This window comes from Botrytis cinerea, chromosome 1 (assembly GCF_000143535.2).
Source record: "Botrytis cinerea B05.10 chromosome 1, complete sequence".
In the NCBI taxonomy this organism is placed as follows: Eukaryota; Fungi; Ascomycota; class Leotiomycetes; order Helotiales; family Sclerotiniaceae; genus Botrytis; species Botrytis cinerea.
The window spans coordinates 1066895-1093759 of record NC_037310.1 but is presented as its reverse complement, the minus strand read 5'-3'; the positions used below and the strand labels follow the sequence as shown (position 1 = coordinate 1093759).

Here is a 26865-nt window from a genome sequence, read left to right as displayed (position 1 = left end):
TTTCTGATTTGTAGATGATTCCTTCTATTCCATCCTTGCGTAGGCCTTGGCGAGTCAACTCATAAAATATAGATATGTTTGAGGGACGTATAAAGTCCTACAACACATTTGTTATGTTCACATAAAAGACACTACGCTTATTGAAAGTATGATATTGTCAATCATACGACCTTGAAAACGCCTCCCACATGCAATAAATATACATTCCAGCATCATATCATCAGTTTCCGGTCAATTCCTCCTGCCTTGCCAAAATTCGTGAATGCCTATCCACCTCATCAGATACACCTCTAATACCGAGCTTCTCTGCGTCCAACTTCATCTCTTTTCCGTCCTCTGTAAATTAAGGTTAGAATCTGCAAATGCGAACAAAATTAGAATACGGCGGAACATACTAAACTTAAGGCGCACAAGACTCGGCTCTTTTGATGCTCTTGGTAGTATCTTTGTATCGATCTTCATAGTCTGTCGTGCATTTGGTGGGAGAACTGAGAGAAATAACCGTGCGGTTTTGGCTTTGGGAGAGAAGGGATTGAAGACTGTTGAGACTTCGGTGATGAATCTTGTGATCATATTTGCTACCGGAGCCTAGTATGCAATTAGTATATAACGATCAAATATATCAATCTAAACTTACATGAGACTCTCAATATTCTATGAAGGTTCTGGGGGTGCAGTTGTGGTCTGGATGCGCAATGTGCAAGGCGCAAAATAAAATTCTCGGTAAATTCCGAGCCTCGCAAGCAGCCAGCTCTCATGACATGACGATGCAGAATTTAGGAGCCAAAATATCTGCCAAGTTCGAACAACTCAAAATGTCTTTCGAGTCTCTTTCCGAACGCCTTGCGGCTCTACAGGAATCAAATAGGCAAGCCAGAGAATTGATTGAACGTCTAGCAACTATTAAGTTCGAACCTGGCTCTATAGCTCTGGACAGCGATGACGATAACGTATTGCTGGAGCTTTCTGCGGAGATCGCACAGGTGTTGAAGGAACAAGATGAGGATTTTGAGCGGCTGCAAGAAGATGTTCTATCGATACCTACGGGAGGGCCGAACAGCGAGTTGGGAAGACAGAGAAAGGTGCTTGATGAAGCAGTGGAGAAGAACATCAAAGAAGTCGAATCGTAAGACAAATATTTTGTTCATCCTTATAAATGCCATCCTCCGAACTGATCGCTGAATTCTGCAGATGCTATTCGGCATTCCGCAAGGCCGAGGTGAAAGCCAGAAAGACGCTCAACGCTGCGCAAGTTTGGGAGCGTCAACATCTCTTTCAACCAAGCTTGAATCTCTCTTCCGGTAGGTCAACTCCTAACTCAATGGAAAGACCTATCGCTCGGCCAAAGTCGGAACATTCAAAGGAAGACAAGACCGTAAATGCTGCTAGCGACGTTACTCTTGCGCTTCGACGAACCCACGAAATGATGGCGGGCGAGTTGGAGAAATCACAGTTCGCAAACGATACATTAAAACAGTCAACGGAGGCGTTAGCCCAGCTGAATGAGACATATTCTACATTGGATTCTCTATTATCGAGTTCGCGGAATTTGCTTGGGACTTTGCTGAGGAGCCAAAAGAGCGATACGTGGTATCTTGAAACAGCATTCTATGTACTTGCATCTACGATTGCATGGCTTATTTTTAGGAGGTTATTTTACGGACCACTTTGGTGGTTGATTTACGCGCCACTGAAGTTAATCTTCTACTCTCTATTTAGTATATCTGGCATAATGGGCTCTAAGGGTGGCTCGGCTGTTGAAAGCAGTATGTCCATATCCAGTGAGGCGGCAACTTATTCAATTGTACCAACCATGAGTGAAAGCGCTGTTCCCAGTAGCAAGAACACTCCAGCAATAAGCGTTGAAAACAATGATCAACGACCGGCACCAAGAGCAGCATCAACGATGGTCGAGGAGGTCGAACATATTATTGATGAAAGCCAGCGTTACCAGGCCCCTGTCAAGGAGGAGATTATCGGAGACTCGGTTGGGGACGACTTCCCTCATGATACGAAAGCCGAGCTGGAAGAAGACATAGTGCGAAGTGAGGAATCAAATCCAGGCAACCCAAAGAAGAGGATGTGGGAAGAACCAGAAGAGGCTACCAAGGAAACAGAGCGAAGGAAGGACGAACTATAGATCGTCGAACGACTTGAATGACTCAGTCTTCGGTACAATTCCATGATAATCGTGATAGCTGAGCAAGATGATGTTCAGTCGTCGAGACTGAGCCAGATTTGAGACTTCGACATTTTTTGACAATGGTTCGATGAATCATTGATCTTAGCATTTCAAATCGAACCAGTACATAAATATTTTCACGGATTAGTAATACCCTATTGTTGAATTACGATACAGACATATGGAAACTCTCCTGGTATACCACACAATGACATACAATGTGTCGAAAAAATTCTGATACCACAAAAAATCCCATCGTTCATAGAAAACAACTTAATGTCAACTAATAGGCTAAGTAAGGAATACGCCACTGAATATGAGTCAAGCAAGCTAGCGTACATAACATTACTTTTGGCAGTTAGTGGATAAAATCATCAAGTTTCGAATTCGAGGTTTCAAAAACTTATGTTTCAAGCGCGTTGATTGGTTGAGGGGTGTCGCCTTGTAATTCTTCAACAACCACTTATATCCTTTGTTGCGACTTCTCCTGAATTTTTCTTTACAACAAGGTGGAAATGAACAGACGAGAGCATTGCTTTGTTTCGGAGCTGGGATGGATCTAGAAGATCTATGGTTAGTTTGGAAATTTGTTGCTGTGTGCTAGTTTATTTTTTCCAACAGGCTTGGGATCTTGGGATGGACGGGACGGGAGGAGCTGGATTTGGGCTTCTTTTGCCGAGAAAGGGGAATGTTTTTTTTCTAGTGCCTGTGGTGCGTTTGGATCGCGCGTTCTGGTTCAACGGCATGGAAAGTTCATGTTATTGGATCGGATTATTTGGTTTCTGCTCGGGAGTCTCACCAAATGGGGGTTTCAACGGGAAAGAACTGGTCTGGTCGTGTCTCTCGGTTGGGTAGAGCTGGAGTCTCTTTGAAACTCTCCTGTCGTTCTGTATCTTATTGTCGGAGATTATCAGGTTGTTCACAGGATTTCTTTGGTCGTCTGGATTGTTCGAGGGGGTTTTTGTGTAGTCGTGGGCCTATAGGCCCCCCCTTTTACCTGCCCGCTAACACCACCCGCAATATCCAACCCCCCAAGAGGTAAGTTTTATGCCGACTATTCTAGGGGAACGACTATTCTCGGGAACCTGCTCCTTCTAGAGTAGAGTTGTTGGAAGGTGGGTGGGGGGAGGCTAGTGGGGGGGACTAGTGGGGCTACGATTAGGCGGACAATGATATATCTATTTAAATTGTTGGGACTCTCTGGCTCTTTGTGTGGAAAAATAAAGAGTCCTCTTTTCAGATAAAGAACCATATACTTTCCTTAAGTTCCTTCAAGTCATCCATTCATTGTGCTGGAACACTCGCAAAATCATTCCTTTATTATCAACAAAGCGAGCTTCGAATCACATTGTTTCTTCTATTTTCATTCAGTCATTTTTCTGCAGTATTTATTGACTCGAGATTCCTTCGAATTCAAGTCCCCCATAAACAGCTCGACTATCACATTCTTTGCCACACATACCTCTTCTATAAACAATAACACAACAGTTCAGCAGGTCTGATCATCAACGTCGCAAGCAAAATACACTACACACACAAAAAAACACGAACTCAATTCCATCACTTCCAAGATGCAGTTCACCAACAGCCTCGCTCTCGGAGCGGTCCTTTGCGCTTCCGTCATTAACGCACACATGTCATTGACTTGGCCACTTCCCTTCCGTTCTAAACTCAACCCCAACTCCGTCCAATCTCAAATCGACTACAGCATCACAGCTCCGCTCGAAGCTTCCGGTTCAAATTTCCCTTGCAAGTACAACGACATGGGTACAGCTGGAGGAAAATCTGTCGTCACTTGGTCTGCAGGACAAACCGCAAACTGGACCGTTGGAACTGGTGCCATTCACGGCGGAGGATCTTGCCAAGTCGCACTCTCCTACGATTCCGGAAAGACATTTAGAGTCATCCATTCTTACATTGGAAGCTGCCCCGTCGCAGTTGATTCAAGCGCCGACTTCACTGTTCCCGCCGACGCCCCAGCCGGAGAAGCAATGTTCGCTTGGACTTGGCAAAATGAGGTCGGTAACCGTGAGTTTTACATGTCCTGCGCTGCGGTCACCATCGAAGCCACAAAGACTCGTGCTGCTCCAGCTGTCGCCTTTTCTTCCCGTCCCGATCTCTTCCTCGTCAACCTTAACAACGGATGCACATCTGTGGAAAATAAAGCCGTCAACTACCCAAATCCAGGCCCAGATGCAGATGTCACCCGCAAAACTTCAGACTCGGGTACCTTTACCGGAACTTGTGGGCCTGTCAATGGCGTTGCCTCATCTGGCTCCGATGCATCGGGATCTGCTTCGGGAAGTACAGGCGGTGAAAGCTCCAGTGCTCCAGTAGCTTCCGTGTCGTCTGCTCCAGCAGGTAGTGCACCATACGCTTCAGTAGCTCCCGTATCGTCTGCCCCAGCAGGTAGTGCACCATATGCTTCAGTACCTGTTGCTTCCCCAAGCACAACCCCAGTTTCCATCGTAATCCTTCCGACCATTGCAGCCTCATCTACACTCAGCTCGGCCACCGTCATCGCAACATCCGCACAGGCTTCACCGACATCAAGCACCGCCTCTCCCTCATCCTCAGGAACCAGCTCCGGAGCCCTTCAGGCCTCGGTCGACGGTCTCTGCTCTGCAGGAAAAACATGTACCGGCTCCGGCTTTGGTCCATGTTGCTCCAGAGAGGGATTCTGTGGAATTGGTGATGCTTGGTGTGGTACCGGTTGTCAACCCGGCTTCGGATCTTGTGGAAGTACTCTTAACTCAACTTCTACTGCCAATCCCATCAGGAAGATCAGAGGAAGAAGTTGGAGAGTTTAAGAGAGAGACAGAGTGATTTGGGAGGGGAGGGGATCAAGTTAAAATTAGAATCTAAAGACTGCGTCTTTTTGTACGATTAGTTAGTACTTTACTTCAAGTTTGTCATTTTAAATCGAGATTTTTTGAACCTGTATGTAAGAATGAGACAATGTGATATAAAATATGTACTGTGATATTAGTGAAGTGACAAGAGAAATGTAGCATGTAAATGATGAATATTTGGCAGTGTTTATGCGCAGGACTGGGACGCATTCAATCTTAGAAGAATGTTCTCTTGTTCTCTTGTTATAGAACCTCTAGTCACTTAGGTCGAGGCGCATCTGACGCAAAGGATCACGGGACATAACGAGCTTAGTATGTGATTTTGCTTGAACTTATGAGACAAAATAAATCTGTCATAAATATTAATGACTACATGTTGTTATGAAACCAACGAAATGAATGAGTGTAGTGTCTTTGAATGTACACCAACTGTTGTTGGTGATTGAAGAGAGACGAGACGAGGTCACTCAGAAACATACTGCCATTGTTCACCGTCTAACTAGCGCCATAACTGGGGTCAAACCTTAAGCTCCTAGCTACTCTGGCCTTACGACGATTACGAGTATCTGAGCATGCCGATGCAGGTGTTCATGATCAACACTTTAACAAATTCAACTTCTACGCTCTTTTGACAAAACACACCTCTTTCATCATGGAACAGAACGAATCTGTCGGGTCGTTGAGTTGGCGTCTCAGCTCGCATCCTATCACTTTGTTGTGTTTCCTAGGATTTCGCATTTGTAGGTTTGCGCATTGTTTGATTTGAGCTGCGAGAGTTGAAGTTACACGAGATGGATTGCTGGATATGCCATTATGAATGCATTGCTAACTTCTGAAATAGCGAGTCTTTTGGTATACCTCTTTGGAATGCTCTTCATCAAAAACTTGTATGCCTTCCGCGCCCTTGGATTTGTCAATTGACCCTCTAATTTGAATAGTGTCATGATCTTTATAATAACCATCCTGCTCCTCGCTGCCGATTTTTACTACCTGAAGAATATCGCCGGTCGTCGCCTCGTCGGATTGCGTTGGTGGAATGAAGTAGATCCTGCATCTGGTGATTCTCATTGGGTCTTTGAGTCCTCGGATCCAAATACCAAAATCATAAACCCTACGGATAGCAGATTCTTCTGGCTTGCACTTTACTCGCAGCCGTTGTTATGGGTTGGATTAGCCTTTGTGGCTATTTTTAGGTTCGAGTTTATTTGGTTGACGTTGATCGGTAAGTTCTATCTCTTCCTTCGGAATTCGGGCGGCGATGACTATGCAATGGAAATGAGATTATCAATTAACGAATTTGCTAACACTTATGGTTGTATAGTGATTGCATTGAGTTTGACCGTTACAAATACTTTGGCGTTCTCGAGATGCGACAAGTTTGGACAAGCATCGAATCTGGCGGGCAGTGCTATGTATTCCTCAGGAATTGCTGGAAATATTGCAAGCGCTACTATTGGAAGATTCTTTTCGAGATGAATATTCGAGATAAGCTAAGGGGGACACGAGAGATTCCCCAGAGGTGTTGTGGCAAGACATGTTGGAGCGCAAGGTTTATGATATCAGAATGAATGAAGCCTGAGAACCTTGGTCCGTTTTTTTTTTGACACGACGGGGTTTGCCACGCGGTGCCTGGAGTCAATATTGTTATACAAGTGTTGTTCGGTGGGAATGTTGCAAGGGCGGCGTTCAAACATAGAGGCGTTGGTATCTGAAGGGCTTTCTTGTTCGAGGTGAACAAGAGCTGAATTATCACTAGCAAATGCTCGTCCCAAATGACTTTCCATCATAAGTAACACTTGCTCTTTTCTAAGTGATTCTGATGCGACGCCGGTGTTAGTAAGAGATGGAAGAGTTGAACGTGAGAAGCTGATGAGACGTTACTCGGAATATGCACTCCAATATAAGTACGGCAAATCAAATGTTTAAACTATTTTGAATCAATTAGCGCGTCTCTAGTATATTGACCATGCCCCCTTTTCTTTTTTTGACTAGACTCCTAACAAGCGTTCAGCCACAGTATTTAGCGATCACACATTATCCATACGTCTTAAATAAGACCCATTTTCAGATGTCAATTTGTGCCGTCTTACTCCACCATTCGATTTACATTTGTCACTCGATATTGCTCCAGACGTTGCATTTTCATTGTATAAACTAATCCTCGAGGCACAACCAGTCATTTAGTCCTGGATTTTCCTACCATCGCATGGCCTATTGAGATGCGTAATTTAACCATATTTCCGTCAGTTGTATCATTTCCTCCAATCTCTTGACTGTGCCATCATTCCTAGCAGTGATTTGTGAGAACATAGATCAGGCCAGGGATGCACTTAGCATCTTCTGTGCATTCTTATCCCTAGCACTACTGTGACCTCCGAATATAGCCGACCAAGAATCTACCTTCCTCTTTGCCTACTAGCATCTACTTGTTAGTTTCTTTATCGGCCTTGATTATCGGTGCCTTGGCGATGTTAACTGCGCCTGTGTTTGCAAGATACAATTCCACGACCGAGGCGCGGATGGTCCTGTCATCTGATGGAAGCTCCTGTTCTCTCCGGGTCGTTGATAGGGACGAAATCGAGGAGCTTGATTTTGAATCAGGTCTCGGAATTATTCAATTTCTTTTGCGCTTTCTCGACTGCGGTGGATGAGACAGGATGTCTTTGGGTGTACTGATACTCTTTTCTTTTTTTTCCAGCTCCGTGCTTCAGCCTGTACTCACAGAAAGTGGTCGCCTATCCTTTCAGTTGTGGAGATTGCTTGTATTCGGCGCCCCTGCTGTTGACGAGAATTCCATGGTAGGGTGTTTGATGAGGATTATGTGGTCGATTTATTGCAGTGGAGTACTTGATAAAGGAGATGGGGATATCTCATAGTGAAAAGCTAAGTAAGGGGGCCGGTTTTGAAAAGAGTCCTATGCTTGGGTATAGCAGATGAACCGAGTTCTAGAATCACGCTAAACAAAGAAATATCGGGGGTAGAGCTTCAAAAGATCAACTTGATTGGGAAAACCCTTGATGGGAGAGGAGTAGGTGAAGGGGATTTGGGGACGTCTTCGTGTGTTGTATACAGCTCTTCTAAGGAACGAAGTTGTTTACGCAAAACGCAACTCTTGGTGATAATACAATACTTTGATTATGAAAACATGAATATCAGTAATTCAAACTTCCACTCTTAACAACCTCTGTTACTTCAAATATCGAAATTTCATTGCATCTCCTTTCTTCTCCTTGGCTAAAACTGCCATTACATCCCGGATTATCCTCCCATCGCATAATTCATCACTTGATAACAATCTATCATCAGAGTCTAGCCATCTTACCCTCTTTATCCGCTTGCTCCCTCAGGGTCCTCTTTAGAATCTTCCCACTCGCATTCTTCGGGATAGCCTCTACAAACTTGACGCCCCCAGTCAACTCCTTATATCTCGCCAATCTCTCTCCGCACCATTCTTTTACGTCTTTCTCCTTGAGATTCTTACTTTCTTCACCAGGTCTCTTTACCACATAAGCTCTGGGCATCTCTCCATCTGAATCCGAACCCTTGACGCCAATAACAGCTGCGTCTACTATTAATGGGTGAGAGAGGAGTACTGACTCGATCTCTGGCGGTGCAACTTGGAATCCTCTCACTTTTATTAGCTCCTTTTTGCGGTCTACTATGTACCATGTTTTGGTTTTGGAGTCGCAGTATACGATGTCGCCGGTTTTGAAGAAGTTGGAGGAGTCGAAGGACAAACGGTTCGCTGCTTCATTTTCAACTACAAAAAGGTTAATTTTAGTATATTCATTTGGTCGGGGGGCCTCCAATAGCCCGAATTCCACTTGAACAATAAAAGGGGGATAGCTTCCCCACATCGGTTAAAACATTGAAATTGCTTGGAAGATTGATCTTATCAAGAACAATAATAATTTCATCCAGTCAAATTATGATAAATGACCTATAGCTTTCCGAATCTTGAGAGCTTGTATTTGATCCTTTAATCTGAATTTTCGAACATCCTGAAAAGAAAAACGGAGACTTACAGTAACCAGCGATGATAGTCGGGCCGCGTACACAAAGCTCACCACGGACATCATAGGCTGTTATGTCATTGCCATCATCGTCAATAATTCTAGTTGACGATTTCATATCAGCATTTTACATTGAAGCAATAGAGGGGCAGGAAAGCATACTTCGCATCAATATTTGGTAGCATTCTCCCTACACTACCTGTTGTGTCGTCCTCCCAGAACCAGAACTGTGCACAGATACAGCTTGTCTCTGTCATTCCAAAAGCCTGAGTCATTGTTGCTCCCGGAGCAAACAACTTTTTCAACTTCTCTTGAGGTTCTTTTCCCATAGGCGCTGCCCCGACCCCCGCGTGTTTAATGGATCTTAATTTGTCTCCTGCAACACCGGACATGATGATTGCAATTGCGATAGGTGGAACTACCATCAATTCATTTATCTGGTATTTTTCTGCAGTATTGAGAAAGTGGATAAGTTCAAAGCGACGCATTACGACAGAAACATGTCCACCTTTCAGAGCTGTTGTATGGGCAACTGTTTTCTCTTTTAGTGATTCTCTATCAAGAAATCGATGGTGGGCTACAAACCAGGGACACAAGCTGCATGAAACATCGGTAGTGCTAGTATTCGACGTATCTAAAATGATTTTATTAGCATCTAAGACTTGTGATGAATGGAGATAATAGCGCATACAGTATACGATCTCGGCGCTTGTTCGTAAGCAAGAACGCTGTTAAAGATCAGAGAGTTAGTATTGCCTATCAACAACAGTGTTTGGATGAAAGCGAGCAACAAAGGTTACGTCAGGAACCAAAATCAATAGATTTCATGACTGGAGCTTATGATCTTGGGACAGAAGCAGTATGAAACACTGCAAGGCTTGTTAGCCGTTTACGTACTGCTGCGCAACTAAATTGAAATGGGACAACCCCGCTGCTTTCGGTGGTCCTGTAGTTCCACTGCTAAATAGCCTAGCAGCAGTTGTCTTCCTACTAGTCTCTTCATCGTCGAATCTTACCCAATCTTTCTCGCCATGCTTCATCAAATCTTTAAAAGATTTGAAAGAATCGGGAATTTTCTGCCCGAGAACATCAAAAATCCAAATATTTGAAGACTGGATGTTACATTCTTTAGCAGCGGTCAGAACATTCGCAAAAATTTCAGGCTCTGCGATAAGAAACTTTGCTCGCGAAGTTTTGATATGATGAGTTAATTCGTGAGAAGTATATGATGGATTTGTGCCCGTAAATACTCCACCAGCTGCTATAACACCTGTGTTTACATGACGTGAGTAAAAGTAAAAGTAGTGGCTTGACATAAGATTGGAGTACCTAGAAAAATCATGGAATAATAGATCTGCATTTGCACGGTTAGAGAGACTTTCGACTTTCGAGGGACTCGAATTTCTCACATCATTAAACGAATGTAAGCATACACAGTCGCCCCCTTTCAAGCCAGCAGCATGAAATCCCGCGACTAATCGACGGATGATGATTCGAGCTTGGCTTGCAGATATGGATCGAGAGGGATCTGCCGCATCGATATATATCTATCATCATATCAGTATCCAAGAGTTTCAACCATTTTACGGGAAGGTATCTTACCATAGCATCTTGATCATAGGGAATATTATCAAATATCCATGATAAGAGATCTTTTGTAGGTATATCCACCGTCTTTTCAGCTAGGAATACCATTTTGAATCTTGAATATGATGTTTTTATTTGATTTCGAATTTAACAGAAGATAAATCAACGATGTTTGGCCAGAAGTAAAGAAATCATCAAATAAATACTGTCAAGCACTACCAACTGTTGTACTACAATTGTGGATATTTAGTGAGTGAGATGCAGGGAAGATAAGCTGTGATAGTTCTAGCCTACTCTCTTCAGTGGCCGAGTAGTTCCTAGTTGGGAAGCACTTGTCTCGAGAAAGCAGTTGTCTCTTAAACTACCTATGAACAGCTCGATCAATTTTGAACTACCAAAATTATCTTATCACTATCCCTGAACTGTCTTATTTGATTTGGTCCAACAGTACCTGTGGAATATATTATATTGGCTTCTAAATCGATACTTGTTTACGTTAAATAAGGCTTTCTAACGACGTATTCTTACTTTGATGAGAAACGCACGACAAAAGACTATCAAAAGTTGGGATCCGTTTTGGTAGGGCTAGCTGTACGCGTACGCGGACGGTAATGCTCGGGGGCGATCACAATGCAGTCATACTCTACACCGATATCCGAACAAGATCGGATCAGAAACTCCATCAATAAGGTGGAAATTTCAAATGTCCATTCGAGTATACTGGTATGTAACATCAAAAAAGGGGGTTCGGCTGTTTAATGTGAAGTAATACATTGTCGAACTTTTGTTTCAAAGATTCCATGACAGCTAGGTATTCGAAGTTGTTATCATGGCTTATTTCAATGTTTAAACCAACTTTAGATGTCCATGACGCTTTTTTCGAGTCACTTAATGTAGATTATCTCACCAAGAAATTGGCATTAGGGATTGACAACGAAACTATGAAGCTATCGAATGTTTAAGTTAGCGTTCAAATATACACAATGGGCATTTGGGGCTCATTCTCATCGACTTTTCTTTGTCTAGTAGCCAGGTAGCTAGGTAGTACCTGGCAGTTAAGTCATTCGGAAAATAATGGCTAGCGTATTCATAAAGGGTTCGGTTTCTTGCAAGCAAGTGTCAAATCTTTCCGTCTGTTGCATATCTTAGCTTGGGATTAAAAACAGGGAAACAAGAAAGTTTGCCTATAAAAATAACTTGATATGAAGATAATGAAACAATAGCCCAAAGTTTGTCTGATTGTTTTCTGGAGCTCAAAGCGGCTGGGAATTGCAAAGCCCCATTCATCTCTTGTGCCAAGCCAGCAAACAGGTTTTGAGGAACCAAAGAGGTCATCGACATCATTCACTGCCGCATCGTGCAAATAATCTAGATATATTTATCATGAACAATGCCCCATATCAAATCTCACCCACATATGATATCCCACAGATACAAACACAAGCAATATCTCCATCTCATTTACCAATCACTATCCACACAATAAATCGAATCAAATCCACATACCACATCACTCGAAACTATGCCTTTGTTCTGGTCTAAAGGAGTTGGAGGCAGAAGATTCGGTGCAAACATTACTGCAGATAGGCATGGTGTCAGAAAGCCTGTCTGGCGTATGCGTCTTTGCGGACTCAACTGCTTTCGTTGAACAGCAGTAGGTTCTATCGTATCTCCACTATTATCAAGGAGAGACGTTCTAACAGGATATCAGTTCAAAGCACCTTTACTTTACAACACGTCTTGCAATTAGTAACGAGGAACGATACCATGAATGAGACGACACAGGGATGGAATGAGATACACATTTTGAGTTTTATATGATGGAAAGGCGTTAGCGAATGCATTTCGGATATCATATAAGTTTGCTACAATCAGGTAGCCTGTTTCAACATTGCACTATGGCAATTAGGTTTTATGGCGGGATGAGGACTAGCATTTGGCGAATAATAACATATTGACACTTCAACAGAAGGGGGTGGCCGACTTGTATAACGAGTGAAGTGAAGAATACTCTGTGTGTGTGGCTCAAAGAATCTAATGTCTAATGATGGATGCCCCATGTGCTAGCGCCATGCTATCTCTGCTCGGTCCACTGTTTTTCTTATCCACATCACGTGCCGATAGATAGTGAAATTATTTTCTAGTTTGTGACGGCATTACTTTTCTTCCATGATGTGATTCAAGACAATATACATTCAGAAATACAATGTTATGCAACGTCTCGCATCTTTTGTCATGACATCAATTCCCAAGAAAGTTCCCATTCCTAGGAAGGGGGTAGACTATAGAGGCAAGGTTGTACTGTGAGTCAAATGTGTCGCAAGTGGCAGTTGGGAATCAAATTAACATTCCGAAATAGTGCTCCTATGGTGAGGTCCGGTGAACTCCCTTCACGATTACTTGCTCTCCACTATGGAGCAGATTTAGTCTGGGGTATGAGATCTCACGCTTGTACTAGCTGGCCATACAAACTGACAAACTTACAGGCCCCGAAACGGTCGATCGATCCATGATTGGAACGACACGCAAGGTTAACAGCCTTCTTAATACCATCGATTTTACCCGAATTCCATCCCAAGGTCATAAGGAGAAGAATGCAAATTTAAACGAAAGTCTTATCTTTCGCCTACACCCAGAACTTGAAGGCAAAAAACTCATATTTCAAATCGGCACATCCGACCCTGAACGAGCAGTACAATGTGCACGCATAGTGGCCGCAGACGTGGCAGGTATAGATGTAAATGCAGGATGTCCTAAACCCTTTAGTACGAGTGGCGGTATGGGGGCAGCTCTCTTACAGACTCCGGATAAATTATGCGCCATTCTCGAAGCTTTGGTCAGGGAAATCGTGCCGGAATTCGAAATTGGAATCAGTGTGAAAATTCGATTGCTGGAAACTGCCGAAAAGACTGAGGCTCTTGTGCGGAAGCTTTGCGCTACTGGAATTACAGGACTCACTATTCATTGCCGAACTACACCAATGCGCCCAAGAGAAAGGGCTATTCGAGAGCAACTCAAAATGATTGCAGACATCTGTCGGGAAAGTGGCGTCGCTTGTTTGATGAATGGAGACGTGGAAAACAGAGATCAAGCATTGAAATTGGCCGAAGAATTTGGTACAAATGGCGGCATGATTGCTGTGGCTGCCGAAGCAAATTCGAGTTGTTTCAGAAGCGAAGCCGACGGTGGTTTAGCGCCCTGGGAGGAGGTGGTCCATCAATACATGAAATTTTGCCTGGACACGGAGAACAGATTCGGAAATACGAAATATCTTTTGAACCACCTAATACCGGGGAAAGAACCAGTTTATCGAGCTGTTCAGCAGTCTAAGAATTACCAGCAACTATGCGAGCATTTAAATCATAAAGCTTTGCTTGAGCAGGCAATCGATGTGGACGAGAAAATTGGGATTTCTGATAAGCAGGTCGAGGAGCATAAATTAAAGCAAGCTCAAGCAAAGGCAGAGGCAAAAGCAGCAAAGAAAAAGAGAAAGAATACTGAGGATGATGGGGGAGAGCAAAAGAAGAGTCGAAGTCTTGAGGATCCAGCCGATTCTTCGTCTTTGAGAGAAGTGGAAAATGCACCTCTCACTGAACTCAAGTCAGAGATGGCAGTTAGTGCTTGATATTGGTTTGGCGCATATAACCATGCATATATTTGGGTTATACATGGATCTGGGGAGCATTGCGATAGTTTGGTCGATCTCAGTGATGTCGGAAACGGAAAATATGGGGGGCGTTCTGGTCTGACCGAGAAGATATACGCATTTACATGGAGTTTTATGCACTTTTGTGCCCAGGTAAAGAATATTTACCAACCACTCGGTCATGTAGGAGGAGTATATAAGCAATTATTATTTTCGAATAACATAAAAACTAGATACTTGCAGATATTCAAGAAATTGCAGTGCCATCATGGATCCCACTTCTGTTATCTAGCTATGCAGTCTTTGCAATATCAGCTTGCTTGGAAAACAATATACGGCGCGTGCCTCCGCAGACAACAACCTTAACCTTGGAAGTTACCCAAAGTAACGCCACGACATTCTACACTGATCTACATCTTTACTAGACGGCCGAGTATCTAGTGTGCCTACTAGCGGCCCGGATAGACTATTATACCGAGCACTAGTATCAGTTTGCAATAGTGGTCAAAATGGCTTGTCTAGCTAGCGAGTTAGCCGCAGACGTCATACTTAGAACCTTAATGAAGGTAAATACATCTACAGCTTGAAGAAAGAAGTCCTCCTCAGCATACAGCTATTTTCCTTGCGCAAGTCTTCTCTTCCCTTGCCACCTTAATCTTTTTAATTCCCTTTTTGTATATATCCGCCATTCTAAAAATCATGTCTACAAACATCGGAGTGTCCTCCTGCTGTCTATCGGGCAAATTGCACGAAGGCACACCCACAGGAAGAATCGAAGTAATCAATGATCTCTCCACCTACATCGCAGAGCCCCAAGATGGCTCGAAAGCCAAAACCATCATCTTTCTCGTCGACAGTACGTCCATACACACATAGTCCCCTGTTCACCCCCTCTCCTCTAACCCCCCTCCCCAGTCTTCGGCTACGAATTCAAAAACGTCCGGCTCCTAGCCGACAACTACGCCAAAGCCGGGTTTTACGTCTACATCCCGGACGTGCATCAGGGAAACAGTATTCCGCTATCCTTTCTGCAGAGCGTGGAGCCGCCTCTGCAAATCCGAGAGCAACAGTCGCTTGTGGAGAGAACCAAAGCTACGGGCGTGGTGGCTACCACGTTACCGCCTTGGCTCGTCAGACATCGCGAGGGTGTCACAAAGCCGCTGGTTTCCTCCTTTATTGCGCATATCCGCGGTGTGCCCGGGACGGGAAAGGTGGGCGCGTTGGGATTCTGCTGGGGAGGAAGATATGCGATATTGGCTGCGCATGGAGAGGTTGATGCGGCGGTGGCGTGTCACCCGTCGTTGGTTTCTGTGCCTGCGGATTTCGAGCGCGTGACGAAACCGTTGAGTTTGGCGGTGGGGGATCAGGATAGTTTGTTGGATCGGGGAACTGTGGGGCAGATTCAAGATTTGATGGCCAAGAAGACGGAGTTGCCGCATGAGTTGAGGATCTACGAGGGGCAGATTCATGGGTTTGCCTTGAGGAGTGATTGGGGTTCGGATAGGGATAAGAAGGCTATGGATGATTGTGAGGAGCAGGGCATGGATTGGTTTAACAAGTATCTTGCGTAGTGCAAGCTGGACTTCACGATATCTAGGGATGTACGGCTGGACTATTGAGAGATTGTTATCGAGGATTTAATGTATGTATACAATTTTAATAAGAAACGAAGCTATTTACAAGAAGAAGCAGCTCTGGGCAATCCACATGCTATCTTCGGTAGGTACATGAAAGACACGGAATTTAAACGACTCGAATTTCCACTCCTAAGAATTGGGCACACCATTCGTAACACTTCCATATGGCTCCGCAGGATAATCACCAAAGCAAGCATGCTCATACTGAGCATCCTTGGTCGATCTACTCTGCACGTCCAAAAACGTTTCCAACTCGCACCATCCATCCAATCTATCAGCTCCACACTCCGAGAAACTGAGCCCCAAAGGTAACGTTCTCTGATTGAGGACAAAGTGTACATACGTAGTTTCTTTTCCATCTACGTATGTCCTATCTGCTGCTAAAGGTTTGGGTGTCTTGATGATCTCTATATCCAATCTTGCGCCAAAGGGCTCCATGTGTGAAACGGTCAGATTATGTGGGCCAGGATGATGGGTAGCTGGTAGGGCGTCGGCAAATTGTGTGAAGCCGAAAGCGGTGAGGATAGACATGATGTTTGTGTCGTGGGAGAAATCGAAGTAGATGGACTGGTTTAGGGGAAAGGTAGCAGTGTTATTGTCCAAGGTAGTGTTGATTTGGGAGCCGGAGTAACCCAAGGTGTGGTTTTGAAGACGGGCGACTACTTCTTGGACATAACCGATTCCAACAGCGCGACCAGTAGGAGAAGCGAAAGAACTTCCACCCGCGAAGTAAAGGTCAATTGCATATTCGAAGCCAACCCATTCTTCGTAGGTGAATAGATTACAGAAGGCACTGTAGCCATAAGCCACCTACATCATGTTAGATCATCAAGATTTGGTGTAAATAGAAACATACTCACAGTCTCATATGGGCACATAGTTTGTGCTGCGTAGGTATCGACGTCAGTCCAATTGAACTCCGGCGAGACCATGGACTGGAAACGAGCGGTGGCATTCTGTAGATATGTAGCCACCCATTGGTTTGTAGCGTTATTTCCTCCAGCACTTCTGTAATTATTTGAATTAGGACAATTGTCGTAACCTGCCAAGCTGTTATTGTAGCCATTCGATTCAATGATGACTTCAATAGTGACGTTATTTGTCCATTCGAGACCGAAAAATCCAGCCATAAAGTATTCAGCGCTCTATCATCATTTAGTGTCATATTGGAAATTGTGGAAGTGACAACAAACCTTGAGCATTCGATCTTGAGTGGTAGTTCGAGCGATAATTTTGCTGTGGGGGTTATATAATTGAGCATATTGATAATAGTGCAAGATACCACTGTCATACAATTCTTGTCTTCCACGAGGAACAAGAATCTCATGACCTAATTCGTATTTCCAGTCATTCAAAAATGATAGAGCCCCAGTGGCATCCATTTTCCCCGTGTAGTTTGCAACTTTTTCACCAAAGGTTGCCACATTACTTCCTGAAGTAGGATAACGTGCTCCATGACGTGAAAGCATCTAAAATTGTTAGCATACATGATATTTCTGTATATTTTAGACATGCCATCTAAGCTTTTCAAAAGTACACAAAGAGCTTTAAAAATGGTCCAAACACCTTCTAGAGTCTCTGAACAATGAATGTACATGTCTCGACCGAGATTTGTTGTACATGAAACTCCACTAGGAATTCATTGAGCACCCAAGTAAACTTGCTTCCAGATTGGCAACGACGTGTATTTTCAAATATCTGAAATTCTTACCTGAAGTTGAGCAATCTTAGCTCCGGGTGGTAACGGGTATTCTGCAACACCAAATCCAGATGGATTGGGCAAGTAAGGAGAAAGATGCCCCATAAGCTGGAATATACTTCCATTCTGACCTTGGCCTACAATAGGCTGGGCAGTCTCGAGAGGAGTATTTGGCACGAAAGTCACCGTCGGTGCAAACGAGACTGGATTTGTCTGGGCCTAAATCAAACAGTAAATTAATTCGGAATCCAGAGAGATTTCTTATAAATCCAAACCAGACAGTGTAATGCCTTTCTATCACTTACGAGAAAAGGAGCTCTACCCGTCGCTGTTGGACCTGCCCAAAGCTCGGGTGTTGTCTGGAAATACTGTGGAACATCGTTTGTAGAAGTTGAACATGGCTGTTTCTCAGGAAGCAAGGCCGAGGCCGTCACACCGGTGAGGGACAATAAAAGGATTTGATCCAAGAGCATGATGTACGAAGCGTACAGGAAAGCGCAGATAACGAGAAAGAGAGCAATCTTTCGAAACCTCTCGGTATGGTGAGATTTCGAGCTTCCCGAATATTTGGAGCTCTGGAAGCTTGACCTCCCTTTATATTGCGGCATGGCTCCTATCAAAGCTACTGCGTGTGACGCTGTAAAGTTCTGCTAGTCCATCAATTGTGATATTAACCTTGCGATTGCCTTATCAGTAAGCGTTTTCAAAGCAGGTACGGGGATATTCGTGCATTAGTGAAGAGGGGAAAAGTGTATATTCCTGTTGTATCGTCGTACCGTTGTGCCGTTGTACTTTTGAATTGTTGCTGGATGGGATTGGAAGGGGTAAATGTACGAAAATGCACGGTGATGTTGTCTATCCAAGCTCTTCCTCAGGGTGAAATGCCTGAGTGCCGTAAGACAATATTAATGTTAAAATGATCGTGGCTGGGAAGACAGCAATATAAGACAATACGTGGTGCTCACTCCTACATGTGTCTTACAAGTATTCAATGATATTCAGATGTTGCAATCCGAAACACGGTCGAAGGGTGATCTATTGTCTATCCACCATACTCCCAACTTCTACCTCGTTCGTACCTTCCGAGGGCATAAGATTGCGATGCAATACAACAAAACAAAAGCAACCACAGTTGTCTCTGATTCCCCCAAACTCTATATTGTAAGAGCTTTGATATGCCTAACTATATATAAGATTAATTCATTTTTATTCACAATGTTTAATCAATCAATAACTACCAAAAAAGTATTTCTATTCTCATAAATCTTTCTCTAGATACCCAGCTAAGGTTATCACCTCTGTAATGACATAAATGCGGAATCGAAGCATCTAGTTTATCATTCAGTAAATCATATCATCAAATAGACTACTTCAAAATACACCAAGATTAGCCTTTTCTAATATTTATATTGTAATAGCTAGTCTTTATTTTTGTTATATGTTGAAAAGAAAAAAAAAATTGATTATCATTTTCGTATCAAAAGAATTCTTTTAATAATAACTCTTATATTAATTCGAATTTCCAATAAATAATTAGATTTTCGTAACATTTATATAATTAGATTTAATGATTTTAAAATTTTCAAAATTCTGATAATAAATAAAAAAAATTGTATAGTTACGCCACGCGCAGACGAATTTTGTATGCATATGAAGTGGTCCACTCGATGACATGGCACTCGATGATAAATCACGTTATCAGGAAGGTAACAAGTGTGTATCTTGGAACTTAATTGCTCACCCAGTGTATCATTCATTTACAAACATATAATAAATCAAATATTTCTTCCAGCTCTAACATACCATCATCCTCATTTACTGACCTCACTCATATCAAAATGGCAATCGAAAGAGTTCCTGAAAAGATGCTCGCAGCGCAAGTCGTCGAAGTAAGTATTTCTTCATCAAAAAACACACTGCGATATTCTGTCAAAAGAGATGATTCGGGTGAAAATAAAATCAAAGGCTACATCCACCCGAATACAAGCAATAGAAGGTTAGGTTAACATACCCCTCAGTTCAATAAACCCTACAAGATCCACTACATCCCCACTCCACGCGGTCCCCTCCACGAACACGATATACTAGTGCGTGTGGCCGCGGCATCTCTCTGTCACACGGATGGCATGGTATTGGAAGGCATACTGGGTACCCCACTCCCGTGTACCGCCTCGCATGAAGGAGCCGGCACTGTTGTCGCTATAGGCTCTAGTGTGTCGGGCTTTAAGCCAGGAGATCGCATTCTATGTGGCTTAACTTATCATCGCTGTGGTGTCTGTACTGACTGTAAGGGTCCCGAGCATGAGCAGCAGTATTGCGCTCATGGTGGAGGGTATCTTGGAGTAGGTAGAGATGGGGCATTTGCCGAGTATGAGGTTATAGACGGAAGGGAGTGCAGTTTGTTACCGGACAATCTGAGTTTTGAATCGGCAGCCCCGTTGGCTTGTGCTGGAATCACGATTTGTAAGTCCGCATCTCACGTTCTGAATTCAAACTGATGCGAGATTAGGGTGCGGCCTCGCGAGAGCGGGCTTGAAAGCGGGAGAATGGATTGCAATAGTAGGAGCGGGCGGAGGTCTAGGTCATTTGGGGGTTCAGTTTGCTAAAGCGCTAGGTCTCAACGTCATTGCTGTTGATGCTAGAGATGAAGCGTTACAACTTGCTAAAGATTGTGGCGCTGATGTGTTGGTAGATGCACGTCAGGATAAAAACAAAGTTGTAGAGGATGTTCAAAAGGTCACGGGTGGCCAAGGTGCAGACTCTACTCTCAACGTTAGTGATCATGAAAGCGCTGCAGCAACATCGGTCGCGGTTACAAAGAGGCGTAAGTCGTTTTCCGCTCTACAAAATGCCTAACGAGATTATGACGTTGATGAGGATGAGCTTCTTTCTACTTTATCAATTTTGATTGGAAAAGTTGCTGACCCCAAGTCCGCCAAAATAGACGGAACGATGATTCAGATTGCTCAGCCCGAGAAAATTAGCGTTCCGTTTGAAGATGTGATTTTCCGGGACATCAGAATCCATGGGAGTCTTGTTGGTAAGTTGATGTGGTTCCTGGCCCCCACAATCGTTATCTGACTAGGAGTGTAGGATCCCGAGGCGAAGCACAAAAAATGCTAGAATTAGTATCAAAACACAACATCAAGATTCAAACAAACCCATTTAAAGGCTTGGAAGAAATTCCCAAGGCAGTGGAGCTAGCTCACTCAGGCAGAATGAAAGGAAAGCCTGTCATCATACTGGATGAAGAAGCCATTGAAAGAGAGAGAAAGTCAGGACTACAAATGATATGAGCAAGGTTCTGAGATGCCCCTCTCTCTACCACTTATCGACCCGAGTGAAAGATATGATGACGGATCCGATACAATGCCTGAGAAATTTGGAAACTTTTTGGGGGAAAATAAGTAATATTTCTGTAGCGCTGCCTTGAAGTGCATTAATACAATTTGAAAAATATAGATAGCACATCTCAGCACCTCTACAGTATCCCCTTCTAGTCTAGTAAGGATGTCTCCTAAACATTATACGCCAAATGGTATCTGGTATGAAACAATATTTCAACATTCCGAAAAATACAGTAAAAGAATTCTATAAATAGAACATGAATCTGACGGTACCTGACCATGAGATGATATACACGAAGATAAGAAAATAAAAAAACAATGAATCGCAACCCTCCACTGTCGACCATGAGTCAATCTTGTTTGGCAAGCTTTACTTCATGGCTCGTTTTCCACGCCTATCATTGGAACTAGCAGACCTTCCGGACCGCTTCCCCAATGTTGATCGAGTTGAGGAACCACGTCTAGATCTTAAAGAAGGATTAGGTACTCCGAGGGACGACGGACCAGCTACGGCATACGACGAAGCGCTTGGTCCAACACTGTAGGAAGAGCTGTAGTCAGTAGAAACAGCGCTTGCGGCTGGAATGGCCGACGAAACTGAAACTAGAGGAACCGCATAATTTACTCTGAGTCTCGAAATGAGCTGTCCCAATCTGTTCACATAAATTCGTCTTGGAGAAACGAATGCAACACTGCTAAAGTCGGCGCAAAGACGATCCAAGCGGCTGACAAAGTCGCCCGCGGCAACGACATTCCCAGGCAAATTTTCTAGTGCATCAATGATAAAGTCGCTTCTATCTGGAATATTCTCAGATTGTGGACCAAGTAAGTTTAAGTAGAGGTTTCGATTCGTTAATTGTTCTCCGTGAGGTCTGTTGCGTCGAAAGGAATGATTTGAGTATACGTCGACATTGCGCGAGCGAATAGCCTCCAGCATTCGGATCAGAATTTCTGCGGCTTGTAGTTGATTCTCCCTACTCATACCAACCCTCCATCTCAGATTGTCCCTCATTGAATCACTAATGTGTATGAGAGCTTGGGCACACCATGGTACATTGTGTTCAAAGCCAACATTGTCGAATGGCGTCATTGCATCCCAATTTGACAGATTGCCAGAAGCTGCATAATCATCTAGTTGTCGGAGGGTTTCGTTGAATTTGTCCTCCATTTTGTGTAGATACATAATATCGCGGCGCTCTCTGGGGATGTGTTGTTCAAATCGATGAAAGATGACATCGTCTTGAGTAAGTAATTTGGCCAAAGTTGCTTCCAGGTTATATGGAACAAGGACTGCGTCGTTATGCACAGCAAAATCAAAAATATCTCGGTACTCGTCTGCCACTGCTTGTGGATGAAAAAACGATAATATGTCCCTGACATCACCTTCCCTTTCGCGGGTTGTTGTACTTGTCCTTGGTCTCTCATTCTTAAGCGACCATTGAGGGGCTGGAAAAAGGTAAGGTTCATCTGAGAAATCCCATCCAAGATCGTCGCATACATTGGACATGCCACGCTCATTAAGGCGTTCGTAACAGTCATCGCCGGCGTCTATGCCCATTGCCGACTTCAGCCTGGCAATGTGGAAGCAAAGCTCTTTTCCGCACGAGCACTTCTCTTCTCCTCCTTGCCTCAATGAGCCGATTCGAATACTGCGGGTTTCAACCTCCGCGACACCAACTTGAAAAGCGAAGTATGGACTCAGTTGTTCCCTTGACTGTCTCCTTGATCGTACCAATCTACAATGATCGACAGCGAGCACAGTGTGTTGAAGCTCGTCGTCAGAATCTTCATCTTCCGAGAAGACGCCGAATTCCTGGGATTCTCTCTCTCTGCCCTGACTATATTCTTCATCGTCACCGCCATTATCAGGGTATCCTGAATGGTTACTATCGCTATCAGAATCACCGTCACCAGAAGTAACTTCTCTTCTCAATGGTTCGTGGGAGTAGATCTGACCACTACGTGTTGCATGCATGGTCTTGCTGATATAAAGGTCGCAGAAATTTGAAAGCGGGGACGACATGAAGGTAAATAGGCGTAGAATATCAATGTGTGAATCCCATGATGATGCTGACGACTGTGTGATTTATATATCCTACGAACTTGTACTTTCTCCCTCCTTCTACCTATAAAGTTTTTCGTCATTTTGTTAGCATGCAGAGGATTAGAAGCAGTGGATGCTCAGCCTTTGGAATAGTAACAAAATCTGGTATCATTAGTAGGTCGAAAATGCGGTCGCATGGGCCCTTTTAGAGGTCGGCTGGGTAAGAGGACAAGGCATTCATATGAATAAGATGTATGGTGTACGATGTAGACTTGTTGGCACTTTATGGCTTTACCATTTTGGTAATAGTTTGCGATGCACCTGGCATAATCAAGTAGACATATGGAGTCAAGCCACAATAGTCGCTTGCGGCGTTAAATTTTGGTTGGACGATATGGGATGATGTTATTCGAATTGGAAAGATGGGATGGCGGAGAAATTCCCACACCACGGACAGACATTCAAACCCCCGACACAACAGAACAGCCAAATAGATTACATGCGATAAACGACCAGTCTCGAGGTAGCAACCAGTAGGTGGACCAGGCTGACATTCGAGCTGATGGAAACACTCATCCAATTAAATTCACGGAATTCCTTCGAAAGATCTATAGATGAGGTATCTATATTCAGTGCTGGAGGGCCTCAAGGCTCACTCCTTCAATCCTCGACTCATCCAACTCCCCCTTCATCATTAATTCGCCTACTCTATGCCATCGTTGTGCTGATTGCATCAATCATGATCACACAAGGAGTGAAGAATGGAATAAGTGGCCATGGAAATAGCTCAATGTTCATTACGAATCGCCCCGGGGTCGACTCTCAACTGCAGTAGGGGGATTGAGGATTGCGGGATTGTGGCCTTGAGTTGGACGCTGGGCACTCATCACTACTCAATTGTTAATGGTCAACATTACGACGAAAGAAATGAGAAGTATGACACTTAAGCACTCAAGAAACTTTCGGAGTTGGTGCATTGCAGTAGTGTGTTAGGCCACTCTCTTCACCTCCCCGTATTGTTTCCAATCGAAGTTAGAAGTTTCAACCTAAAAAAGAAACAAACGCGTTATTCCTGCATGTTCGGGCACTCTTCCGCATCATTTGAATGTCAAGTGACAAAATGAAGGTGGTAAGGATATTACTATGTTCGTGGCGCAGCGCGGTAAGTGGGCCACAAAACCCATTTCTCATCCACATCTTCGCATGGCAGCAAATCTTAAACCAGCATGTCAACTTTCGACGCATTCAAGTTTCCAGGCACTTCTAGAGCTCTTCCGGTTATGATACGGTACTGGTGTAACCTGTAAGATTTTGGAAGTTACCAAACTGCCGGTACCAAACCATTCAGCTTGTGGTATTTCTACCAATCATACAATCGTCACGAGCATGGCATTTGGAGGCATCAATGGCGATATCGCATTTTGCACATGGGATTGGGTATCAGCATGTAGGCACAGTGCTACTATAAGAACACAACCCACTAATATCAAAATAGAGTTGCCCCTCGGCGTGATAGATTTCAGGAAATCGTTTCATATTGTCATCATATGTCTGTCATTCATATCTCAGCTCTATTCAATGGTGCTTGTAGAAATCCTTAAAAGAATTTCCCCTGCATAATAACTTATGTGTGGCAAATGCAAGTCGTCTTCTCTTCCACTATGACAGATCAAGTACAACTCTTCCTTGCATTCTACCCTCCGACATCTCCTTGAACACTTCCGTCAAGTTCTCCATCTTCTCCATTCGAATACGAGTCTTAATAATTCCCCGGGCCGCCATCTCAAGTACCTCCAATGCTTCACGTTGGTTACCTACTGCCGAACCCTTGATTTTCCATTCTTGGGCGACCTGTTGATATTAGCGCATGTTACAGATGTGCTGGCCGGGATCTTTACCATAGCTGCAGGGAATGAGTTGGCTATAGGTTGGGAATCGCCTTCCGGCATTCCAACGCAGACCAACGTTCCTCCAAATCTCAAAAAGCTAAGCGCTTGAGAATAAGCGCGATTAGAAGCAGTGCACACAATGACAGCAGATGCTCCGATACCACCAGTAACTCTTTTGACTTCCTCTGCAATTGCTTTATCGTCAAATTTGGTGAGATCTATGAAGACTTCTGCTCCGCATTCTTTCACCAACTCTTCCTTACTTCCCTGATCAATTCCAATGATTCTCATTGCCATACCACGACTTCCGATTTGACAAGCCAAGTGGCCCTGGGTAGGTTAGTATGTGACCTGGTTAGAGATTCTGGGGAGGAGATTACAAGACCACCGCCCGCACCGGCTATTGTATGTTAGTTTGAAGTCTTCATAGAACTCGGAGATGACCGCACCGATAACAACCCATTGTCCACTCTTAGCATCACTCTTTCTCAAGGCTGAATATCTAAACTCAAAAGTTTCTGTGAGCTTCGCCTACTCGAGGGGTGACCGGCCCCTGAGGCGGGCCGGCCGCCTAAGCGACCGAATTGAGGCTGTGAAAACTCACGTCGTGACTCCAGCACATAGTAGAGGAGCAGCGTCCTTAGAATCCAGAGCATCTGGAATTGGTGTTACATAGTTCGCTGGCGCGAGCGCATATTGTTGAAATGTCCCCGGGTCTGTTTTCTTGAATTAGAAATGTCACCCACTTGGAAAGCCTCGATTCACGAACAATAATAGCCAGAGATTTTTTGATTCTACAGGACGAAATATTTAGTATTGAACTATTAGGCGGATTCATAATTTGGGGTTACTTACGAAGCAAACTCCATCTTTACCCTCAAGACATGGAAGACAACCACCACAAGCATAGGCGATCCACTTTGAAGATTCTCAATTAATCATGATCCCCTAGGTTCTCGAGATGAACTCACCTTAATTCCAACACGATCACCAACCTTCACTCGACCATTCTCCGAGCCCGGGCCTAGTTTGTGGACGACGCCAACGCCTTCGTGGCCGCCAACTTGCCCAGCTTGCGTTGGATAAGGAACTTTCAAGGCATTAGAACATCATCTTATACTTGACGGATGTAGTAAGCTTACGACCACGCCAACTATTTTCACAGATTCCCATATCACTGTGGCAAACACCACTATGGGTACTGCGTAAGACAGCACAATCAGCGAAATCACATCAACAAAAAGGGCGCAGGTTGAGCTCACAGTCTCACGAGCACATCGCCGGGTCCAGGTTCAGGTGTGTTTAATTGCTCGACTTTTGTGGAAATGGTTCCCGGTTTATCGTAAACAATAGCTTTATATTGTTTGGGAATATCAAAGGATTGGGCCGTTGCTGCTGCCATTTCTGCGATTTATCCTTGGCGAGGTGAAACACGATATAATTTCCCAAAAAGTTATTTTCAGTTCAGGGAAAGAAAAGGAATTGAGAGAGCAATGTATGTATAGATAGGCTGAAGTGTTAATATTAAAAAGAATGGCAATTGTAGAGACTTGAATAGCTTTAAATAAGAGGTAAAAGAGCGGGGTCACACAATCTACTACACCCACCACCTTTATTTACACCATTCTCCGACGAGGACTTAAAAGCCGATATGCAACACCGAGGTCTGGCATACTTGCATATATGCGAGTGTACTTCAGTGAATATGGCAAAGACCATTTGCATAAGAGTCAGTGGCACCAAATATATGTTGGTTGGTTCCTTCCGAGCGGGGATTAGTTCTTTGGCAGATGCGGGGTCTATGGCAACTCGGGGTAGAGCCACGCAGCCAAGCAGCCACTCAAAGGCTCTGGAATTGCTACGGGGAGAACTGAAAAGTTCATGATTGAATGTCCATGAATGAAGATATCATTTGTAAGAGCTTTACTCAGATATGATTGCTTCGTTTGGCCCTTGTGGCCCCTTGTGT

The 26865-nt window shown here is 43.9% G+C and overlaps 12 protein-coding genes across 13 annotated transcripts; 7 read left to right on the top strand and 5 right to left on the bottom strand.

Moving 5' to 3' along the window:
* Positions 1–4: 4 nt before the first annotated feature.
* BCIN_01g02990 (hypothetical protein) lies at positions 5–685 on the bottom strand. The gene is made up of 3 exons (XM_024690351.1): positions 638–685; positions 396–588; positions 5–336 (listed from the first exon to the last, which is right to left on the bottom strand). The coding sequence occupies exons 2-3, from the start codon at positions 571–573 to the stop codon at positions 221–223; spliced, it is 294 nt and encodes a 97-aa protein (XP_024546119.1). The 5' UTR covers positions 574–588; positions 638–685; the 3' UTR covers positions 5–220.
* A 94-nt stretch (positions 686–779) lies between these two features.
* Positions 780–2510, top strand: BCIN_01g02980 (hypothetical protein). The gene is made up of 2 exons (XM_024690350.1): positions 780–1126; positions 1192–2510. The coding sequence occupies exons 1-2, from the start codon at positions 816–818 to the stop codon at positions 2138–2140; spliced, it is 1260 nt and encodes a 419-aa protein (XP_024546118.1). The 5' UTR covers positions 780–815; the 3' UTR covers positions 2141–2510.
* Positions 2511–3374: 864 nt separating this feature from the next.
* BCIN_01g02970 (hypothetical protein) lies at positions 3375–5390 on the top strand. The gene has a single exon (XM_001549884.2). The coding sequence runs from the start codon at positions 3754–3756 to the stop codon at positions 4990–4992; it is 1239 nt and encodes a 412-aa protein (XP_001549934.1). The 5' UTR covers positions 3375–3753; the 3' UTR covers positions 4993–5390.
* Positions 5391–5577: 187 nt separating this feature from the next.
* Positions 5578–7280, top strand: Bctvp23. Its single transcript, XM_024690349.1, has 4 exons — positions 5578–5774; positions 5876–5921; positions 5973–6256; positions 6356–7280. The coding sequence occupies exons 1-4, from the start codon at positions 5687–5689 to the stop codon at positions 6508–6510; spliced, it is 573 nt and encodes a 190-aa protein (XP_024546117.1). The 5' UTR covers positions 5578–5686; the 3' UTR covers positions 6511–7280.
* Positions 7281–8150: 870 nt separating this feature from the next.
* On the bottom strand, positions 8151–10801 carry BCIN_01g02950 (hypothetical protein). The gene is made up of 9 exons (XM_024690348.1): positions 10650–10801; positions 10457–10594; positions 10377–10401; positions 9945–10317; positions 9739–9775; positions 9633–9681; positions 9210–9579; positions 9060–9148; positions 8151–8794 (listed from the first exon to the last, which is right to left on the bottom strand). The coding sequence occupies exons 1-9, from the start codon at positions 10740–10742 to the stop codon at positions 8337–8339; spliced, it is 1632 nt and encodes a 543-aa protein (XP_024546116.1). The 5' UTR covers positions 10743–10801; the 3' UTR covers positions 8151–8336.
* Positions 10802–12053: 1252 nt separating this feature from the next.
* On the top strand, positions 12054–12790 carry BCIN_01g02940 (hypothetical protein). The gene is made up of 2 exons (XM_024690347.1): positions 12054–12288; positions 12346–12790. Exons 1-2 carry the CDS (start codon positions 12224–12226, stop codon positions 12407–12409), a joined length of 129 nt encoding a protein of 42 aa, XP_024546115.1. The 5' UTR covers positions 12054–12223; the 3' UTR covers positions 12410–12790.
* A 15-nt stretch (positions 12791–12805) lies between these two features.
* On the top strand, positions 12806–14610 carry Bcsmm1. The gene is made up of 3 exons (XM_001549891.2): positions 12806–12937; positions 12994–13067; positions 13121–14610. The coding sequence occupies exons 1-3, from the start codon at positions 12846–12848 to the stop codon at positions 14257–14259; spliced, it is 1305 nt and encodes a 434-aa protein (XP_001549941.1). The 5' UTR covers positions 12806–12845; the 3' UTR covers positions 14260–14610.
* A 255-nt stretch (positions 14611–14865) lies between these two features.
* On the top strand, positions 14866–16043 carry BCIN_01g02920 (hypothetical protein). Its single transcript, XM_001549892.2, has 2 exons — positions 14866–15136; positions 15196–16043. Exons 1-2 carry the CDS (start codon positions 14980–14982, stop codon positions 15849–15851), a joined length of 813 nt encoding a protein of 270 aa, XP_001549942.1. The 5' UTR covers positions 14866–14979; the 3' UTR covers positions 15852–16043.
* BCIN_01g02910 (hypothetical protein) lies at positions 15928–18630 on the bottom strand. Of its 2 annotated transcripts, XM_024690346.1 has the most exons (6): positions 18347–18630; positions 17922–18291; positions 17629–17835; positions 17111–17386; positions 16778–17062; positions 15928–16727 (listed from the first exon to the last, which is right to left on the bottom strand). In XM_024690346.1, the coding sequence occupies exons 2-6, from the start codon at positions 18222–18224 to the stop codon at positions 16047–16049; spliced, it is 1752 nt and encodes a 583-aa protein (XP_024546114.1). In that variant the 5' UTR covers positions 18225–18291; positions 18347–18630; the 3' UTR covers positions 15928–16046. The 2 variants fall into 2 exon arrangements, with proteins under 2 accessions (XP_024546114.1, XP_024546113.1); XM_024690345.1 differs by having other exon boundaries at positions 17922–18630.
* Positions 18631–19317: 687 nt separating this feature from the next.
* BCIN_01g02900 (hypothetical protein) lies at positions 19318–21091 on the top strand. Its single transcript, XM_024690344.1, has 5 exons — positions 19318–19505; positions 19635–20079; positions 20126–20440; positions 20561–20656; positions 20710–21091. Exons 1-5 carry the CDS (start codon positions 19455–19457, stop codon positions 20910–20912), a joined length of 1110 nt encoding a protein of 369 aa, XP_024546112.1. The 5' UTR covers positions 19318–19454; the 3' UTR covers positions 20913–21091.
* A 61-nt stretch (positions 21092–21152) lies between these two features.
* Positions 21153–23303, bottom strand: BCIN_01g02890 (hypothetical protein). The gene has a single exon (XM_024690343.1). It carries the CDS (start codon positions 22984–22986, stop codon positions 21334–21336), a length of 1653 nt encoding a protein of 550 aa, XP_024546111.1. The 5' UTR covers positions 22987–23303; the 3' UTR covers positions 21153–21333.
* A 1202-nt stretch (positions 23304–24505) lies between these two features.
* On the bottom strand, positions 24506–26662 carry BCIN_01g02880 (hypothetical protein). The gene is made up of 10 exons (XM_001549896.2): positions 26159–26662; positions 26039–26097; positions 25868–25986; positions 25752–25814; positions 25666–25690; positions 25501–25612; positions 25346–25398; positions 25277–25296; positions 24906–25226; positions 24506–24858 (listed from the first exon to the last, which is right to left on the bottom strand). The coding sequence occupies exons 1-10, from the start codon at positions 26296–26298 to the stop codon at positions 24667–24669; spliced, it is 1104 nt and encodes a 367-aa protein (XP_001549946.1). The 5' UTR covers positions 26299–26662; the 3' UTR covers positions 24506–24666.
* Positions 26663–26865: the final 203 nt, after the last annotated feature.

Bases quoted from the DNA above. Each gene is read 5' to 3' on its own strand.
- BCIN_01g02990 (XM_024690351.1), bottom strand. From the start codon at position 573: ATGATCACAAGATTCATCACCGAAGTCTCAACAGTCTTCAATCCCTTC. The intron at 337-395 runs GTATGTTCCGCC...CTTAATTTACAG, and splicing joins TCTTGTGCGCCTTAAGTTTA to AGGACGGAAAAGAGATGAAG.
- BCIN_01g02900 (XM_024690344.1), top strand. From the start codon at position 19,455: ATGGCAATCGAAAGAGTTCCTGAAAAGATGCTCGCAGCGCAAGTCGTC. The intron at 20,441-20,560 runs GTAAGTCGTTTT...CCGCCAAAATAG, and splicing joins GGTCGCGGTTACAAAGAGGC to ACGGAACGATGATTCAGATT. The intron at 20,657-20,709 runs GTAAGTTGATGT...CTAGGAGTGTAG, and splicing joins AATCCATGGGAGTCTTGTTG to GATCCCGAGGCGAAGCACAA.
- BCIN_01g02910 (XM_024690345.1), bottom strand. From the start codon at position 18,224: ATGCCGCAATATAAAGGGAGGTCAAGCTTCCAGAGCTCCAAATATTCG. The intron at 17,836-17,921 runs GTAAGTGATAGA...TGTTTGATTTAG, and splicing joins CGGGTAGAGCTCCTTTTCTC to GCCCAGACAAATCCAGTCTC. The intron at 17,063-17,110 runs GTTTGTTGTCAC...AAATGATGATAG, and splicing joins CTCAAGATCGAATGCTCAAG to AGCGCTGAATACTTTATGGC.
- BCIN_01g02880 (XM_001549896.2), bottom strand. From the start codon at position 26,298: ATGGCAGCAGCAACGGCCCAATCCTTTGATATTCCCAAACAATATAAA. The intron at 26,098-26,158 runs GTGAGCTCAACC...TGTCTTACGCAG, and splicing joins GGCGATGTGCTCGTGAGACT to TACCCATAGTGGTGTTTGCC. The intron at 25,987-26,038 runs GTAAGCTTACTA...ATGCCTTGAAAG, and splicing joins TGAAAATAGTTGGCGTGGTC to TTCCTTATCCAACGCAAGCT.
- Bcsmm1 (XM_001549891.2), top strand. From the start codon at position 12,846: ATGCAACGTCTCGCATCTTTTGTCATGACATCAATTCCCAAGAAAGTT. The intron at 12,938-12,993 runs GTGAGTCAAATG...ATTCCGAAATAG, and splicing joins TATAGAGGCAAGGTTGTACT to TGCTCCTATGGTGAGGTCCG. The intron at 13,068-13,120 runs GTATGAGATCTC...ACAAACTTACAG, and splicing joins TGGAGCAGATTTAGTCTGGG to GCCCCGAAACGGTCGATCGA.
- Bctvp23 (XM_024690349.1), top strand. From the start codon at position 5,687: ATGGAACAGAACGAATCTGTCGGGTCGTTGAGTTGGCGTCTCAGCTCG. The intron at 5,922-5,972 runs GTATGCCTTCCG...TAATTTGAATAG, and splicing joins ATGCTCTTCATCAAAAACTT to TGTCATGATCTTTATAATAA. The intron at 6,257-6,355 runs GTAAGTTCTATC...ATGGTTGTATAG, and splicing joins TATTTGGTTGACGTTGATCG to TGATTGCATTGAGTTTGACC.
- BCIN_01g02920 (XM_001549892.2), top strand. From the start codon at position 14,980: ATGTCTACAAACATCGGAGTGTCCTCCTGCTGTCTATCGGGCAAATTG. The intron at 15,137-15,195 runs GTACGTCCATAC...CCCCCTCCCCAG, and splicing joins CATCATCTTTCTCGTCGACA to TCTTCGGCTACGAATTCAAA.
- BCIN_01g02940 (XM_024690347.1), top strand. From the start codon at position 12,224: ATGGTGTCAGAAAGCCTGTCTGGCGTATGCGTCTTTGCGGACTCAACT. The intron at 12,289-12,345 runs GTAGGTTCTATC...ACAGGATATCAG, and splicing joins ACTGCTTTCGTTGAACAGCA to TTCAAAGCACCTTTACTTTA.
- BCIN_01g02980 (XM_024690350.1), top strand. From the start codon at position 816: ATGTCTTTCGAGTCTCTTTCCGAACGCCTTGCGGCTCTACAGGAATCA. The intron at 1,127-1,191 runs GTAAGACAAATA...TGAATTCTGCAG, and splicing joins AACATCAAAGAAGTCGAATC to ATGCTATTCGGCATTCCGCA.
- BCIN_01g02950 (XM_024690348.1), bottom strand. From the start codon at position 10,742: ATGGTATTCCTAGCTGAAAAGACGGTGGATATACCTACAAAAGATCTC. The intron at 9,682-9,738 runs GTATGCGCTATT...AAATCATTTTAG, and splicing joins AAGCGCCGAGATCGTATACT to ATACGTCGAATACTAGCACT. The intron at 9,149-9,209 runs GTATGCTTTCCT...ATCGTCAACTAG, and splicing joins CTACCAAATATTGATGCGAA to AATTATTGACGATGATGGCA.
- BCIN_01g02970 (XM_001549884.2), top strand. From the start codon at position 3,754: ATGCAGTTCACCAACAGCCTCGCTCTCGGAGCGGTCCTTTGCGCTTCC.
- BCIN_01g02890 (XM_024690343.1), bottom strand. From the start codon at position 22,986: ATGTCGTCCCCGCTTTCAAATTTCTGCGACCTTTATATCAGCAAGACC.